The sequence below is a fragment of the Aythya marila genome (assembly GCF_965140915.1).
Source record: "Aythya marila genome assembly, chromosome: 5".
Taxonomy (NCBI): domain Eukaryota; kingdom Metazoa; phylum Chordata; class Aves; order Anseriformes; family Anatidae; genus Aythya; species Aythya marila.
This window is the reverse complement of record NC_139046.1, coordinates 26,122,737-26,138,901: the sequence shown is the minus strand read 5'-3', so window position 1 is coordinate 26,138,901 and position 16,165 is coordinate 26,122,737. Positions and strand designations below refer to the sequence as shown.

The window sequence follows — 16,165 nt, the reverse complement described above, 5'->3', positions numbered from 1 at the left end:
ACGTCATTCCTTGTGGAGCTCACCTCTCTGAGCTGGTCGCGAGGGCAAAAGAAACGTGGAATCTGAGAGCTTTTCCAGTCCTGAGTCAATCCGCTCCACTTCAGATCGGTGGTCAGCTCCCCACTTGGGAAGGAGGTTGGGGACAGTGAATCCTGGGACACATTCTCCTTCATAAAACCAATCACTCTGCTCATCATCTCCTAAAGAAACAGGATGGAATTACCAACGAGAAACGCCAATGTGCCCTGTGACTGTCCCACAAAGTACTACAGGTAGGCATTTTTGGATGTGGAATAACAGCTGAAGTCTCATTAGGAATTCCTTCCTGAAGAACCTTATATTTGTATTCTGTTTCAATCACCTGCAGTAACTATGGAGCCTCACTAAATGCTTTAAACTATACAACTCAGTCTACAAAATTTCCCTATAGAACAAAGCCTTCTTTATAGACCTGCCTAGGGCAGCTTTAGCACTCTGTTGCGGCTGCATCTCATCAACCTTAGTTCAGTGCTGTGTGATGTCTAATGCACAACTCTTCCTCTGAAGTAATTACTGTGACAGAAGTAGAGGCCAATCATTTGGCACACACGTTCTAGGCCACCACAGGAAAGATTTCACAACAGGACACCAGGCTCACAGAGTAGGCAAAAGGAACATACTCACTGATGATGCAGATCCCTAGTCTCCTAATACAGCAGCAAACAGGAAAAAAATAAGGCTTTGAAATGGTCGCTCTGAGTGTAAATATTAACCATACAGTGAGTCTCACTCAATCAAAATTCCTTAAAATCTGTCAGAACTACAACCTCCCTGCAAAACTAGAGCAGCAGCAGCAACAGAAGTCATTACCAAAATGACTCCATAAAGCAGGGACACTGTAATTAATAGTTGCAGTCTAATACTGACCTGCATCGGACACCATTCAGGGTAAACCTGCCTGGCCGGAAATCCCCTGGGGGCAGTAGCACGTGAGAAGTGTAAGAAAAAGCAGGAAGACAGCAGAGAGACACTTAGCCCTTCAGTATCCCATCTAAGAAACAGTCCTGTGCAATTGCAAGGTACTTTACCTTGCCTGAAAACATTACTAACACACCTGACTTCGGGAAAACTCTCATTTTCCTATCATTAAGACACGAGGATTCCCAGTTATAATCCTCTCTCTCTTTACCAAGTCACATTATCCCTGACTGAACTCCATTATGCCTACCCACACACCTTGCCAGCCAGAAAAAGCAGAAAAAAACTCATCCAAGTATGAATCATCTCACACATAACAGAAGAAGCTGCACCCAAAACCAATCAGCAACAGCAAAGACAGCCAGAACACTTCAACCTAAAGCTCTCACACTGCTTATTTCTGTGATGTCAGTTGATCGAGAATGCTTATGACAAACATATTTTGAAATATAGACATACCCCTACCCACCTTACATTAAACAAAAGGTTAGTAATGTTGTCTAGGTCTTCTAAGCGATCATAACTCATGCAAAAATATCCCTTACACTTTTGGCTCTGCGAGCATAGAGCAATGTCATACCTCAAATCACTACTTCCACATGACAAACATTAACAACCAGGATCATGTACTAATACCTCTGCAACATTTGCCTTGAGCGATTCCTGTGCATTTTACAAAAACTTTCAATCAAATTACACAGTAGGATCATCCTCCACTCACTGCAATTTCAGCTACCAGTGCATTTCAAAGACAACTCATTTAATTAGCCACAGCAAATATGTATTACACAACATAACCTCAAAAGGAGGGGGAAAAAAGCTCTATTCAACTTAAGTACATTGCTATTTCAACTTATTCAGTTTGGGATTGACTAGAAAACTATCTTTGGTATGATCTATGACAAAAAAAGTATCTTTTGTGTTCTCTCCACTTCACTGAAGCAAAGACCTGTTATTTACTTCTCTATGACCAGAAATTATCAAAAAAGGAGGGAAAAAGATGTTCCTTATTTAACCTGAAAATGCAACAACATGTGATTTTCTAAGATCTCATCAGCCCTTTTTAACGTAAGCTAAAACATCTTCTGCCTACAAAACTGTCACAGTATAAACTGTTTAAACAAGCAGAGGTGACCACAAACCTCTAACAGGTGTGTATGCATGCACACATGTATACGTGCACATCATCTACAGCAATCTTGTCTTGAGTGATGAGGTAAAAATTCAACTCTTCAGTCACCACACTGCTTCAGCACCTGGTATGCTAGTGCTCACTAATTTCAGCTCCCCAAGAAGAGTTATCAGCAAAAACAGGGGATGGGAGATTTGGCCTTCCTGTTGATTTTGAAGTAAGGGAGGCTGGAAAAATTGTTTCCAGAGCAATGCTGATCTCTGAAATTCATACTCTTAGGGAAAGTACTCCAGCCATCTATGGTCACAACAGATCAGCCCTACAGTCTAACACATCATCGTAAAAAACTGTACGTATGTTTGCTAACACCATACTGCCTCACACAGACACCTGGGCTGGTAACAAGTTAGTGGGAGCAATATTTCCCACTGAGTTACTGGTTCTACTTCTTTTAGCACTCACATATTCCCAGAAGAGATCTCATCCAAATCTTAGCTTTTGAAATGTGACAGAGTGCACACCTGCATGAGCTACATGGCTTTACAGGTCTCTAGGGTCATATCCCACCTGCTCCAAGTGTAATAGTCCCGAGTGCCTATGTGCCTACTGCAACTGTTTTTGCACTTACTTCCACCACATCCCCCAGAAACTGAGCACTAAGCTGTCACTGATAAAATCAGCATACAGTCCACACTCAAAACCCCTAAGAAATCATTTCTGCAGTAGACATTGAAGATATTAGGCTCAATTAAGGCACACAAGAGCAAGGGAAGAACAGGTATTTACAGAAATAAAATCTATCACACATTACTGGTTTTCTTAGCAGTTCCTTAGGTGACTTGTCATACTAACTGATTTTTTGGAGCTTTCTTTTCCTGCCCATAGAGATAAAAATAACAACAGATTCAGGCTGTGGTATGTAAACAACATCTAAAACACCTACAGCGATAGATCATTAACTTTGCTATCTCACTAGGGAAAGCTCTTAAACTTTTCTTCTGTTTCCAGGCCTTGCCAGAATAGTTGTTCCTTATAGATACTAAATGTTATAGATCTGATATACAAGAGTGTACTGTTACCAAAAATCACACCTTTCTAGCCCTCTCAGATCATTTTCTTAACTTCTAGTACCTCTCAGCCACTAGCCTTTCTCCTGTACTTCCCTCTCTGTCTGTCTTCAAACTTAGATCCTTCTTTGTATTTATAAGTTAATAGAAATTCTCCAGTAACACTTGAGGAAAATCACAGGACAGTTGTTACCTTGGCGGCCCTCATCATTGGTAAACAGGCCAGTATCACTGCTGCTGCATACACTGCTGGTTTCACTGCAACAAAAACAAACAAACAAAAAACACTAAAAAAAATGTTGTCATTCCAGCAGAAAAAAAAGCAAAAAGCATTTTCTTACATTTTACTAGCTTCTCTGAGACCAAAATGCTATACATATTTCACAGAAATTAGTTACCATTGCATTTCAGATACATGACTGGCTCTAGCATGGGATATAATAACTTCCTGTTAAATCCTAGCAATGCTGCATCACTTGGAAAAGAGTAGAATCCTGTATCTAGTCTAGTTCTAACATATCAAAAAGTAATTAATACAATGGCATTTGCCTCGGGTACTAGAGTTAATAACCTAACTCTGACATTGTCTGGAATACTCACTAGGAAATGAAGTGCCGTTAACTGTCCTTGGGTCACTTAAAAGCTATTGAAAATATCTAAAGTTTTGTATTTCAGACTTCTTTTTTTTTTTTCTCAAATGTGTTACAGAGCTACATAAAGCCCCCTTCAATCTACAGCAACTTTTATTTTCTTTAGAGGGAAGAGCAATGGGTACATTTGTAACTCCTCAGCTAAATACCTTAGCACAGCAGGACTTGCTACTGCTCAACGCCGCACGCTTTGCATTTGCTGAAGCGGTTACAGGAGACTTAATTCCTGAACCAATGAATTAAACTAGAAATTAATGTGTAGAAAGCTGTTAATTGACTGTAAAACTAGATGAATATTTGCAGCAGAAGTACATGCTCAGGTCAGTCCCAAGCATCTGATGGCTTTAATGCTGATATTAAATCAATCCTCAGACACTTCGAGCAATACTTCCCCTGATTTAGCTGAGGGATATAAGAACAAGCGGAGCTATTTTCTGCCCACCCCTTTATCACTAAGGCCTTATAGGAGATGTGAACACCAGATGTAAGTCAGTATCCCAATCAATCCCCAGTCGGGGAGTGTTAGAAAGCATCCCTTGACCCCTCCAGGGGGATTGGGTCATACTAGACACCAACTCCTTTAGTTCTCAAAGCAGAAGGATGGGTTATCACACAAAGTGTAATCCCAAAGAACTGCAGGAACATAATAAACCTATTCTTCAGTATATTGTTGCTCTTGGAAAATACACTCTGAAGTGTAACCAAATAAACTCATCGTGTGGGGGTTATCTATAAGCTTTGCATCTTCATCATTGCATAAAGGCCATTTAAACTGCAAGGATGAACGGTCTGTATGTTATTCCCACATTTCAGCATGTAGGTTGATATCAAATTCCAAATCAATTCATTACAAAGTTTGGCCATCCACTCGCCCTCCCACATAAACACAATAGCAATTAAGGCCAAGGACCGATAACCATGAGTCATTTGTTTCACTCCTAGCTCTCCTACCAACTCACTGTAAGACCCTGGGCAAATCTCTTAGTGTGTCTGCTTTCCCTTTTGAAAGCCTGGATTAATAGTCCTCACAAGCAGCAGATGCAAGGATTGAGTGACTGCTTCGTAAGGGTTTTAGCATCTTCAGAGGAAGGGTGCCTGAGAAAGGAAAAAGCATTAAGTCAAGATTCCAGATTACATTAACAGTACTTTAAGCATCCTGTTGTACTGAGAGCTGTTTAGTTCCTTACAGATAAACATTGCTGCCAGTGCCTTACTTGAATGAATTTTTGTGGCTCTCACTCACCCTCTTTACCACTCATTTTACACTTCAGGGCTGAACACAAACTAGACTCCTCCACAAGCCTTTCTGCAGGTCCAGTAAGCGCTGATTAATGACCTCCACTTGCAAAGGAGGCTACTTACCTTAACCATGAAATAATGAATCCTATTGATCCAACAACCTACTGCTATAGAGTGTTATTGATCACCCAATCTTTGGTTAAAATGGTCCTCATTTAGCAATTTCACTGTCACAAACACCTGGAGCAAAGCATGCTTATAATTAAATAGTTTGGGGGAGTTAAAGTGAGAGGTGATGGACAGAGATCTCAGGTTTCCCCCATTTATTCTTTCTCCTGAGCTATTGTTTGTGTCAGGAGAGATATTGATTTTCTATAAAAATAAGAAAACAAGAGGCACCGAGGGGCTGCAGAAGGTCAGGCTGGGCTGGAGAAGGAGGGGATGCTGAACACTCTGTCTTTGTCACTTGCCTTCCAAGAGAGGAATTTTTTCTTTACTGAGAGACTGGCCCCCAATTCATCAGCGTAGCCAGGCTCTCGAGTGCCACTGCAGGCTGTCATCAAAACAGCTCCCTTCCAGCAGCGCTGGTTACACTCCCGGGCCAGAATACATCAGCATCAGCCAGCAAAGTCACAGCACTGGTGGGTCAGTGCAATGCAGTTTGAAAAAGTCAAGTTACAGCACGTGATAGTAGATTAGCCAAACCAAACATCTCTCACCAGTGAGCACATCACTCAAAATGATTTGTCAGACAGCTCTTGTACCATGGTTTGTTCTGCCCTCAAGCTAAACCCAGACCATTCTGAGAGTACTCAGCTTAGATCAACAAGAACTTCAGCACTCAATATATAATTTCCCTTTGCTTTATTATGGCTGCAGGGAATCTCGGAGCATTAGAAGAGACAGAAGGTTACTTCTAACAGTCTTAGCAGTTAATTGTCACCCTTGTACAAATATACAGATGACTATTTAAACTAACATCGCTTGCTTCCGCTGTTGTTTCCACAATTATTTACAAATTAGGCTTTGAGTCGTGTCATTACCCAACTTAGAAACATCACTTTCCCTCATCATGTTCCTGCACATCTTTCTTTCTCTCAGTTTACATTCACCTCTTGCCATGTTTGGCAATTTCAAGTATTTCATTCTATGCACAGTTTGAATCACAATGATGCAGCACATCTTCTTCCATAAAAAGATGAGGTGAAGCCCTACAAGCAAACTGCAAGCACTACCTCCCCATTAAGGATACATTTCTGAAGCCTTCTCAATGAATGGGAGTCTATCTATTGAATACAGTAGGCTTTTGATCTGACTTGGGATAAGGAGCTTTGTAGAAAGCAGAGAAAATGCTGGTATGTTAGCATTTAAAGAGATTCTTCTCTACATAACAAAGAAAAGCAAGTGTCATTGGAGTGGAGGAAAAAGAATGTGAAAGAAACCATCAGTTCTGAATGTACAATTTAGTTTGTGTAAAAACACATTAGTTTGGTAACACACCCCATCACTGGGGGTCTCTTTTCCCAGGTGAAAAGCAAAGGACACGAGGCAGGGAGGTGGTGGAGTCACCATCCCTGGAGGTACTTAAGAGATGTGTGGATGTGGTGCTTAGGGACATGGTTTAGCAGTGGACTTGCAGCGTTAGGTGGTTGGACATGATGATCTTGAAGGTTTATCCAACCAAAATGATTCCATGAACAGCAGTGGAACCAATACAGCATCAAAATGCTCCATAAATTGCTCGATCATGATGGGTTGTTTCCAAGTACTGTGAGCTTTATCAGCCACTTTCCCTCCCCTCAGCTGGCGATGACACCCACACGATCCTCTCTCCTAGGCATCCCATTTTCTTCTCCTTTCCTCAGGCTATGCCCTTGTTACACATCTCTGCAAAGTACTCCTCTCATGGTACCAGGAAAAGCAGCTAGAGCAGAGTAAGAGCAGGGTGAGCACAGCCAGTTTTGCTCTGCTAGCAGCAAAGAGCTATATTTGGAGCGGCAGAGACCAAAGCCTGATCCTCCACTGCTGCGAGGGATAGTTAGTCTGCAGCAAAGAGAGTTGCGTGTGTTTCTCTCCAACTTTGACCCTCCCTAGTGAGTCACCGCACAGATCACACGTGGTGTTGGAGACATCAAATATTCTGAGAAATATTTGATTTCTCAGAAAGAGAATCCCAAGGATTTGGCAGCAGATGGTAAGTGTCATTTGATGCAGACACTTGCACAATAATTAGTTTGAGAGCAAGGGACAACTGAGACAGAACAAAGCGATATCCTCAGCATGGTCCTTAAGTAACAGTCCAGACAAAGCTGTTTGCTTACTCTTCTAAAGTCTGGCACAAATAAAGGCTGGATGAAAGCCTGCTGGTTTAAGTTCAAGTTTGACATGATGGAACAGGCTCTGACTGGTAGAAAAACCTCAAGGAACCCTGTCCATCACTGCCACATCAGGTAAGACTATCTTTCAGTCCATCACCAGTGACATGCAACATTCAGGGGCTACTCGGTGTGTTTCCTTTCCTGGACTACCAGCAACAGCACTGAAAAGACTGAAGTGCTTTTAACAACACATAACAAAAAGGCATCCACTAGTCTCTTGAAAAGGCCCACTCTGTATTCACTTTTTAACCTAAAGAGAGCCACTTTTCAAGAAAAAAACAAGACCTTTTGACTTTTTTTTTTTTTTTTTTTTTTTTTGCTACTTCCATCCTCTAACAGTCACATACAAAACAAAAAAGCAATAGTGGTTCCCAGGATCAGGACAGTGAGGATGTATCACAGCCTGTGCTTCTCAGAGTCTCTCAGAAAATACCTTTGAGGAGTTTGCAGCTATTACCCACAAAGCCCTCGATAACCAAGTGCCACTTGTCCACTCTGACAAACTGCAGCAGCTAGACAGCCAGAACACTTAAATGAACCCAAACATATGAACAATTACACTGGAGCAAACAATTATACTTGTCAAATTCACTGCCCTCTCTCTGACAGTGCCTATTACAGTGGATGCCTGAGGAAAGAATGTAAGACCATAACGCCAATTGACTATTTCCTTGGTATGTTCCTATAGCTTCCAGCAGTTTCAGGGCTTCCTGAGCATGATCTTCTATCTGGACTATAACGCTTAACAGCCCCTGATAAATCCATCCTCCACATCCCCCATTTGGATACGTTAAAGTTTCTCCAAAGTGTCCCACAGCAGAATTCCAAAAATTGTGTGCATGAAAAGTAATACACTTTTTTATTGAATGTCTCCTGCTTCTCACACAATGACAGTCTCTACTCCCTTTTTGTACGCTATTCGTTAAGAAATCTCCTCCATTTGACTCTCAGCAATTGTTTCTTTTCTAACCTGAAAAGTCTCTTTGTACAGAAGCAGCTTTACAACTCTAAATATTCTAAAAATTAAACTCAAGGGAAAACTTCTCAAGAGCAACACACGAACAAACTCAGACCACAATATTTACATTTCTTATTTTCATCTCTTTACATTTCTTATTTCATCAAAATTTCTTCAAAATTGGACACAGAGATATGCCAGACTCCACTGCTTGTGCAGACCTGTCCTGTAAGTATACAGAAGTTGGGTGAAACTGAATTAATCTTCTCACTACTTTCTCCCAAAGCTAGCCTTTCAGGACCTGATTCCAGATCCACTTACAGATGCAGAACTGCAGGCAAGATGTTTTGACTGAGGTCCATACAGTACCTGCACAGAGGGCTAGCGGTCATGATGGGAGGTCTGACCTGCTCTCTGTTATTACTTATGGTAAATTCTGAAAACAAGACAGTTCAAATCAATTGGACAACCCAAGTGCCAGCAGGGGATTTAGCTGCCAATTCTCAAGCCACGAGCATGCTACTTTGTAGCAGCAGAGCCACAGACTTTTCAGAGGGCTGATTGTATCATATAAGCCAGAAACATAATAACTTTGCCAACTTTTCAAAGTGTTTGTCTACAAAGTGTTTGTCAACACTAACAGGAAAGGCTGCTGGAAGAAAATCTACAGTTTAAAAGTAGCTGAGGGATTTCCCCTCTTCAAAAAGAGAACAGCATTGAATAATTTTGATAAGAACTTCTCAAAGCAAAGCACGGGATTTACAAGCAGCTGCAAGTGAGGCAGCCAGCTAGCTCTAACACAGGGAAGAAACCGAGATCTCACCATTCAGACATATTTTCATCTGAGCCCTGCTTCTGCTCATCAGCTTCACACTCCATCCGCTCCTTCCTTCCCCCTTTGCTGAGGAAGGGCCTGTTCTCTCCCGTTTCACAAAGGCCACGACTAGATGACGTCCAAGGCGCGTTTTCCTTCCAGCGTGAAAGACGCTGTTTCTTAGCTGACTTGAACCTGCAGCCCCTCTCGTAGTTCCACTCTGACACCCTGAGCTTTTGCTGCAGACTGGCAGCCACCTCCGATGTCACGCGTTTGACTTTCCGACGGCGCCTGAGAGGTCGACAAGGCGCGTTCTCTGTAAAGGAGTCTGACTCATGCCACGAGTGTTGCTTGCTCCTCAGGGTGGCACTGAGAGCTGGATGTCGTTTGACCACTGCTGTGTCATCAGAGTCACTGAAATTGGCTGTCAGCACCTCCCGGCAATCCTTCACAGCTTCATCCAAGCTTGACTCTGAGGCCTCGCTGTAGCAGCAGGCATGCTCTGCCTGATGCGTGAAGTCTGAGCGTCGCTTGCGACCCCGTCTCTTGCGAAGCTGACGTCGCTGCTGCCGTGGGCTTAGGGCCATCTCTTCCCATAGCTCATCCAGCTTGTTTTGTTCTGAAGTCTGCTCTAAGGCTGAAGCCAAGTCATGCACCAGTTCATCCATTGGCAACACCTACTAAAAATGACAGCAAACAATTAGCACCAGACATAAATATCACTACTAACATGTTGCTAAACTACAGTATACTATAGCCTTTGTAACATTCACTGAGTTACACACTTACTTTGAGCTGCCTGGCAGAAACAATGCAGCACAACTGCTGTTTCTTGGGCTAATGTTCACTCCTTCCTCCCTTTTGCAAGAGTTAAAACCTGCTTCTAATCATGGTGGTAGGGACGTCACTACTGTGGCAGCTGGGTCAAGTGCTCTGAAAAGGCCTTACGGCTGCATCTTTTGCTTTGAAGGCATGTGCTCTATTACACATCTTAAGGGCGACAGAGCCTGCAACTAGCTCCCTACCTGCTGTGATTGTGCTGGCTACTATAAGCCACAGGGATCAGCCCGCACGGCAAGCAGACGGAAGTCTTCCCAAAAGTAGACAGGCAGTAAAGCTGGGAGCAAAACAAGAAGTAAAACAGGCAGCTGGCAACTCAGCACCAGCACGAGCCACACGGGACCCCGTGCTCCTTGCGACAGCGTGCGCAACACCAAGCCCTGCTTGCCACAGGCGGGCTTCCCACCCCTCCTCCGGGCTGTCAGCGCCCCAAACCCCTACCCCCCCCAGCCACCTCCCCCTCCGTGCCACGCCGAGGCGGGATTCCCCTCCCCAAACCCACGGCTTCACACCCAGCCACCGGGCCCCGATCCACAGCAGCCCCGGCTACCTCAGGCCGCCCCACAACGCCCCCCAGCCCCCGGGCAGCCCCCGGCCCCTGCCGCGCACCGAGGCCCGACCCTGGGAGCCCACCGAGGCCCCCCGGCCCCGCTCACCGGCCCGCGGCCGCTCCGCCCGCCCCTCGCAACGGCGCTTCCGGCCTCCCCGGGCCGCTTCCTCCCCGCCCGCCCCGCCGAGGGGCGGGCCTGGAGCCGGGGGTTGGCCCGGGACGGGGCCGCGGCGCCTCCCGGAACGCCCCTCGGGGCCGCGGGGGGGAGCCCTGAGGGAGCGCCGCGGGATGGCGGCGGCCTCCCAGGGGCGTCCCCTCAGCAGTGGTCCCGTTTCTACCGAGCTCTGCTTTCCCCCCCCCCCCCGAGCCGCTTCCAGGCGCTGTGGGGATGGGGTGGGCGCGAGGTGCCTCGACGTGGCACCACCACCACGCCACCGAGGCTTACTGTCACCCCAAAACACAACTTGTCCCACATGGAGACCTCCCCCCTCGTGTCTTTACATTCACAGAATCACAGAATTTTCTAGGTTGGAAGAGACCTCAAGATCATCGAGTCCAACCTCTGACCTAACACTAACAGTCCCCACTAAACCATATCCCTAATTCCACCCCAGTGACCACTGAACACCTTCAGGCACAGTGTATGAGGCCCTTCCTGAAGCTCAGCACCCAGATCTCTGATCTTCACACATCCCTTGATTCACTGCTTGTACCTTATCAGGCGCTGTGGGTCGGGTTATGAAGTTCTTATTTATGGAAATATCAGCCACCGGCTTATCTGACCTCTGGCCTGCTTGCGAATGAAAGTAACGTCTGCCCTATAGAAGGCCCGGTGTTCCTGATCGATTTTCTGAAGATTTGTGCTTTGGTAGTGCCTGTTGTCGGAGTCCCAGCCCGTGTCTCTACAGATCATTAGCTGCTAATAGAAGCTGTATGTTCGCAGCCCTTGTCATGCGCTCACTCTTGCGCTGCTTGATTTTTATTTTTATTTTTTAATTGCAAGATGTAAGTAACCAGTAAACTAGGTACCCAAACTCCTCTGTTTCATTCCAGTGCTGACACACCAATTTTATATATCTGGGTGAAACTTTGTTATTTCTCACGTTAAACCTCTCTGTGTAATTCCCCTGTCCTTCTTAAGCATATTCTTAAAATCTCTCCCATTTTATAGGTCACCGGCAGCCATCAGGAAAGCCAAGTGTGACCCCACACTCACGTTTTACTTAGCTTTCCCTTTTGTTTCCCATCTTTCTGTTTATTTAATCCACGTGGCAGCATTCATATTCAAGCCAATATCGGTTCATTTTTCAAGTAATATTTTACGAGGCAGTATATTAAAGGCTTTGCTGAAGTCCAGATATATTACGTACATGGCATTCTCTTCATCTGCTAATTTTGTAAATTAAATCAGAGAAAGTAATCAGCTTTGTCTGACATGATTTGTTCTCTATACATCTACACCGCTGCTTATTGCACGTAGATCTATTATCCTTTGTATTTTTGCATTTTTTTTCTGCTTCTATCCTGTCTGTGGCCAGGAACAGAAGTTATTCTGAAACGGCGATAATTGCCAAGATCGCGACTTCACCCTGCTCCCCCCTAAAAGACTGGTACTGTGCTTGCTCTTCCTCAGTCCTCTGGCACCCTCCCTAGTTTGCTAAGATACTTCAGGAATAACGGTAAGAGAAGCCTTGAGCTTGTGGCTGACTCCTACACCCCTCTAGGACAATCACCATTTAGCTTCACTGAGTTCTCTCCATGCCATTTCTCCAACTCGTCCTTTATTTTGTTCTGAGCTGTCATTTTAACATTTTCATTACCTTTTAGTTGTCTGAGAAATTTCCATGGGAAAAAAAAAATATTAAAAGAAGAAAAACAGTCATTCAGTAGATCATTTTTATCCAATTCGTAATGTGTGACTTCAGTTAAGTTACTTTCTCTGCATCAATTCATCTCTAAATGTCTGTGCTTTTGTCGTTTTAACCCTTTCTATGGCATTAACTCACTCTATTTGACTGCAGCATTTTGTTTTCACTGTCAGTTTCCTATTTCCAATACAGGGGTTTTCTTTTTACTCTCAGATCTGAGAGCCAATCCCTCCTAAAATCTAATCCTGTTTTACCGCTGCAATCCTTTTTCATGCTTCAGGATATAAAACAGCTACAAAATGTCTGGGTTAGAGAGAAACTCCCCTGATGGGAAGGTTATTCTGTAAACATCCACTTCAGAGCTTCTTACCCCTTCATTTCGATCACTCCGTGCTGGCTGCGGTTCTGGGCAGGACAACAAATTAGACAAACAGTTGTGTAAAAGCATTCCTGTGTTGGTGTGTCCTGGGCAGATGCACAACAGCAGATGCCCAGGCTAATTTCTCTTATTTTCCATTTGTTTTCCCAAACAGTTCTCTGCTGTTCTTTTGGTCGGCAAGCTGTTTTGCAACTGATATAAATTTTACTTCACCTGTCTATTTTTTTTTAAACAAATTTCAGCATTTTAAACTAAATTTCAACAGATGTCAGCAGCTTCTTCCTGATTTGGGGGAGGTGGGGGCTGATTTTCTGGAAGAAGGTTAAAGGTAGCAGAAGTGTTTTTGCAATTTGCAAGAGTCACAAGAACTACTAATACGATCCAGAAATAGTTCATTCACAGTACAAGAAAGAAAAAAAAAAAAAAAAAGGCACTAGGAGTTGGAGAAATAATAATGGGGCAATTAGGATAATCTAGTTTTGTACAGTTTATGATATTTCTGTATTTCTGTTCTGTCTCACAAAGTTGAGAAGTGAGATGGTAACTGTAAATTCTGAATCCTTGCCTGAGTTCAACGTAATCCCTCATCCCTGGCAAATTATTTAATATTTGTGTAGTTTGTGGATTTCCTGCATGGACAACAGGAACTGGTCCATCTTCTCAGCATTCATTTTGCTTGTGAAATGCTCTGGGCATGCAAAATGTTCAGCACTCTTATCCTAGCTGGATTGTTAGCCTTTCCTGGGCTTTGCACATGCAGCTATACTTTTCCTGCCCAAAGGCTGTCGTGACCAGCACCAAACTGTTTCTGGGACTAGAGATGGGAGCGGAGATGGTGGTGGTGAGGGACATTCCTGAGGTGAGCAGGAAAGCAAGGTCCGTGGGATGCTTACAGCACGTTGTTGCTGCTTCTTTGCCCAGCTCATGCTCCAGCTGGCACAGGGAGAGGTATGGCCTGGTAGGACAGGAGGAGTAAAGGGGTCGTTGCTCTACCCCCGCAAATGATCTGAGTGGTCCCATGGTGCTTCTCAGCAAAACCTTCCAGGGGTTAAAAGGAAAAAGAGAGAGACAGAAAGGGGACAAGAGACAAAGGGAGGAATAAAGTCAAAAAATGTGCCGTGAAGCTTCTTGCAGCAAAATGCGGAGAAAGTCATTTCCAACTTCTTTCATCTCGGAGATGAAGCCACTAAATAAAAGGGCAGCGCAGAACACAAGGGCTTTTAATCTGTCTCATCTCCTTCATAATAACTGCAAATTTTCCCTGGGCTCCTGGGAGTGAGCCTCTTTCCTCTGTCTTTGCCTTATCTCCCCCCTCCATATTTCACAGCCGGCTCGGCTCCCCTCACTCGGCTGCCCCCGGCCTAGTCTCCGAGAGGCCTGTGGGAGCCGCCAGCTCCCAGGGCCGCATTGTTCCCGGCTTGGGAGGAAGCTCAGGGAGGGAATTGAAGGCAAGTCAAAGGGAAACGGCATCATCGCTGCTTCATTAATGGGAACCTTTCAGCAGAAAACATATCAGAGCGAGGTCTTTTCAGAGGCAGTAATTAGCAATTTGGAGCCTTCCCCCCTCAGGAGATGCAGCTGCGATCTAACAAGTGGGAGCAGTGCTCGCCTCCTTTTACGCTTCGTATTTATTGTTTTTCATTTTCTCCATCTTCCTCCCATTGTCCGGCCTCCTCCTCGCTGCCAGATAAGGGCCCTTTATTAATCGCTCCCTTTTAATTCTTCATTAATGATAATAACTTTCTCTGGCGCGCGGAGAGGAGTTAATCTTTCCTGGGTATTGAGAAAGGACAGGGCTGAAAGGGAGGGAGCGAAGAAGTGCATGGTGGACAAGGCTGTACCACCACATACTGCCCTCCCTCCCCACCACCTGGAACGAGCTCCTGGAGACTTTGGATGTCGAGACGTGAGATGCCCCTTGGAAAGTCCTGGGCTGACAGTGTGGATTTGGTAGGACAAACCCTGGCTCAGGGAGCAGGTATACTTGGGCCAGATGGAGGCAACTCCTCGGTGTTTTTGCCAAAAAGCCAGTGGATTGGTGTAACTGGTGGTCTGTGTCTACTCATTTTGCAAGAACACTCCCTCAGGCACCTTCAAAGCCCGATTTCCAAACTGCCAATATTGCCCAAAATTTAAATAGCACCTGAAAGTGGGAAAAAAAAAAAATGTATCTGGGAGGCTCTGCACAGGACAAGGCCCTCCTTGGTGCCTCCCTCCAACCAGTCTGTTCTTTCTGAGCACTGAATGGAGATGCAGATCCAACCTCAGTCAGGATTCACGAGGGATTTATGGCTGCAAGCAGCTGGCTGAGCAATGACCATGTGTGGGGCATGTGGTGAGAGCTGTGACAAGGGGCCAGTCCTGCTGATATGACCAAGTCAAATTCCTATCTACTGTGGAGAGGGCGCTGTGAGCAAATAGGTGTGAGACAGCTTAAAGCAAACGTGGTTATTTCTGTGATAGGCAAGAGACAAAGCATCACAGATGCAGAGTTCCTCAGGAAAGAAATTTAAATAGTAAGAGAAACCAGTTTTACTTGGATTCTTCTATGGCAAGGACATTTATATATAGTATGCAGGGTGCTAATAGTGCTGTAACTTAGAAGCAAGTTACAAAAAGAGAAACTGAGTGCAAGCAAGGCAGGAACTGAAGAACCACTAACAAGTTACAGGAATACCCCTAGTCTTACAACTAAAAGGCCAATCATGAAGCTCCTCATCTCTTACTTAACTCATTCTATTTGATGATTTTCTTTACTTGGCAATAGATCACTGCCTCCTGTATAATTGTAACAGTCTGGGTTCTTGCTGTGGCTGCCTGTCCCCCAGCCATCGCTGGTGTAATAACAGTGGCCGCTGAGCCACCCAAAGGGGCACTCATCAGTCTCCCAGTTGGCCTCTAGGGCCCAGCTAAATTCTGTGAGTTTTCTTTGATGCTCAGAAAAGAAATACGTTCACTGTGGCTGCAAAGAGCTGGAAGTGGCACTGGTGATGCTGGTGGGCGCTGGAACATCGTGGACGTTAATGTCGGGTGGCAGGAACTGGATGCTAGCTTGCCGTCAGCAAGAGCAAGCAGCATTTCAAAAACTGTGGGCCTCAAACACAGCCAGCAGAGCCGAATGCAGGGATCACCCACAAGGACTGGTGAAGCCTCGAGGAGGGTGGAACGATGACTTTTTCAGTTATAGTAATTGCGGGTTTTGCTTCCTGAAGGTCCTCTTGCTCCCCTCCTGTTGTCCTTGCACCTTGTCATTATCTGCCTGTTGCAGTGAGAGCAGCTGGAACATGGGAATGCAGAAGGTCTTTGTAGATAATGCTGCAGGGCATGCCACAA

At 44.8% G+C, this 16,165-nt stretch overlaps 1 protein-coding gene across 11 annotated transcripts in view; it reads right to left on the bottom strand.

The window, feature by feature from the left end:
* The window catches only part of GPATCH2L (G-patch domain containing 2 like), a 36,717-nt gene extending 26,007 nt beyond the window's left edge, over positions 1-10,710 (bottom strand). For 7 of the 11 annotated variants that reach the window (XM_082761435.1, XM_082761437.1, XM_082761429.1 and 4 more), the window contains exons 1-4: positions 10,221-10,385; positions 9,205-9,875; positions 3,350-3,414; positions 24-200 (exon numbers count right to left, since the gene is read on the bottom strand). In XM_082761435.1, coding sequence (XP_082617561.1) covers positions 24-200; positions 3,350-3,414; positions 9,205-9,863 — 901 coding nt within the window. In that variant the 5' untranslated portion in view covers positions 9,864-9,875; positions 10,221-10,385. Of the gene's footprint in view, positions 1-23; positions 201-3,349; positions 3,415-9,204; positions 9,876-9,984; positions 10,000-10,220; positions 10,386-10,691 lie in introns of those variants that run through there. The other 4 variants (XM_082761431.1, XM_082761434.1, XM_082761433.1 and 1 more) reach the window with 3 other exon arrangements.
* Between the last annotated feature and the right edge of the window lie 5,455 nt (positions 10,711-16,165).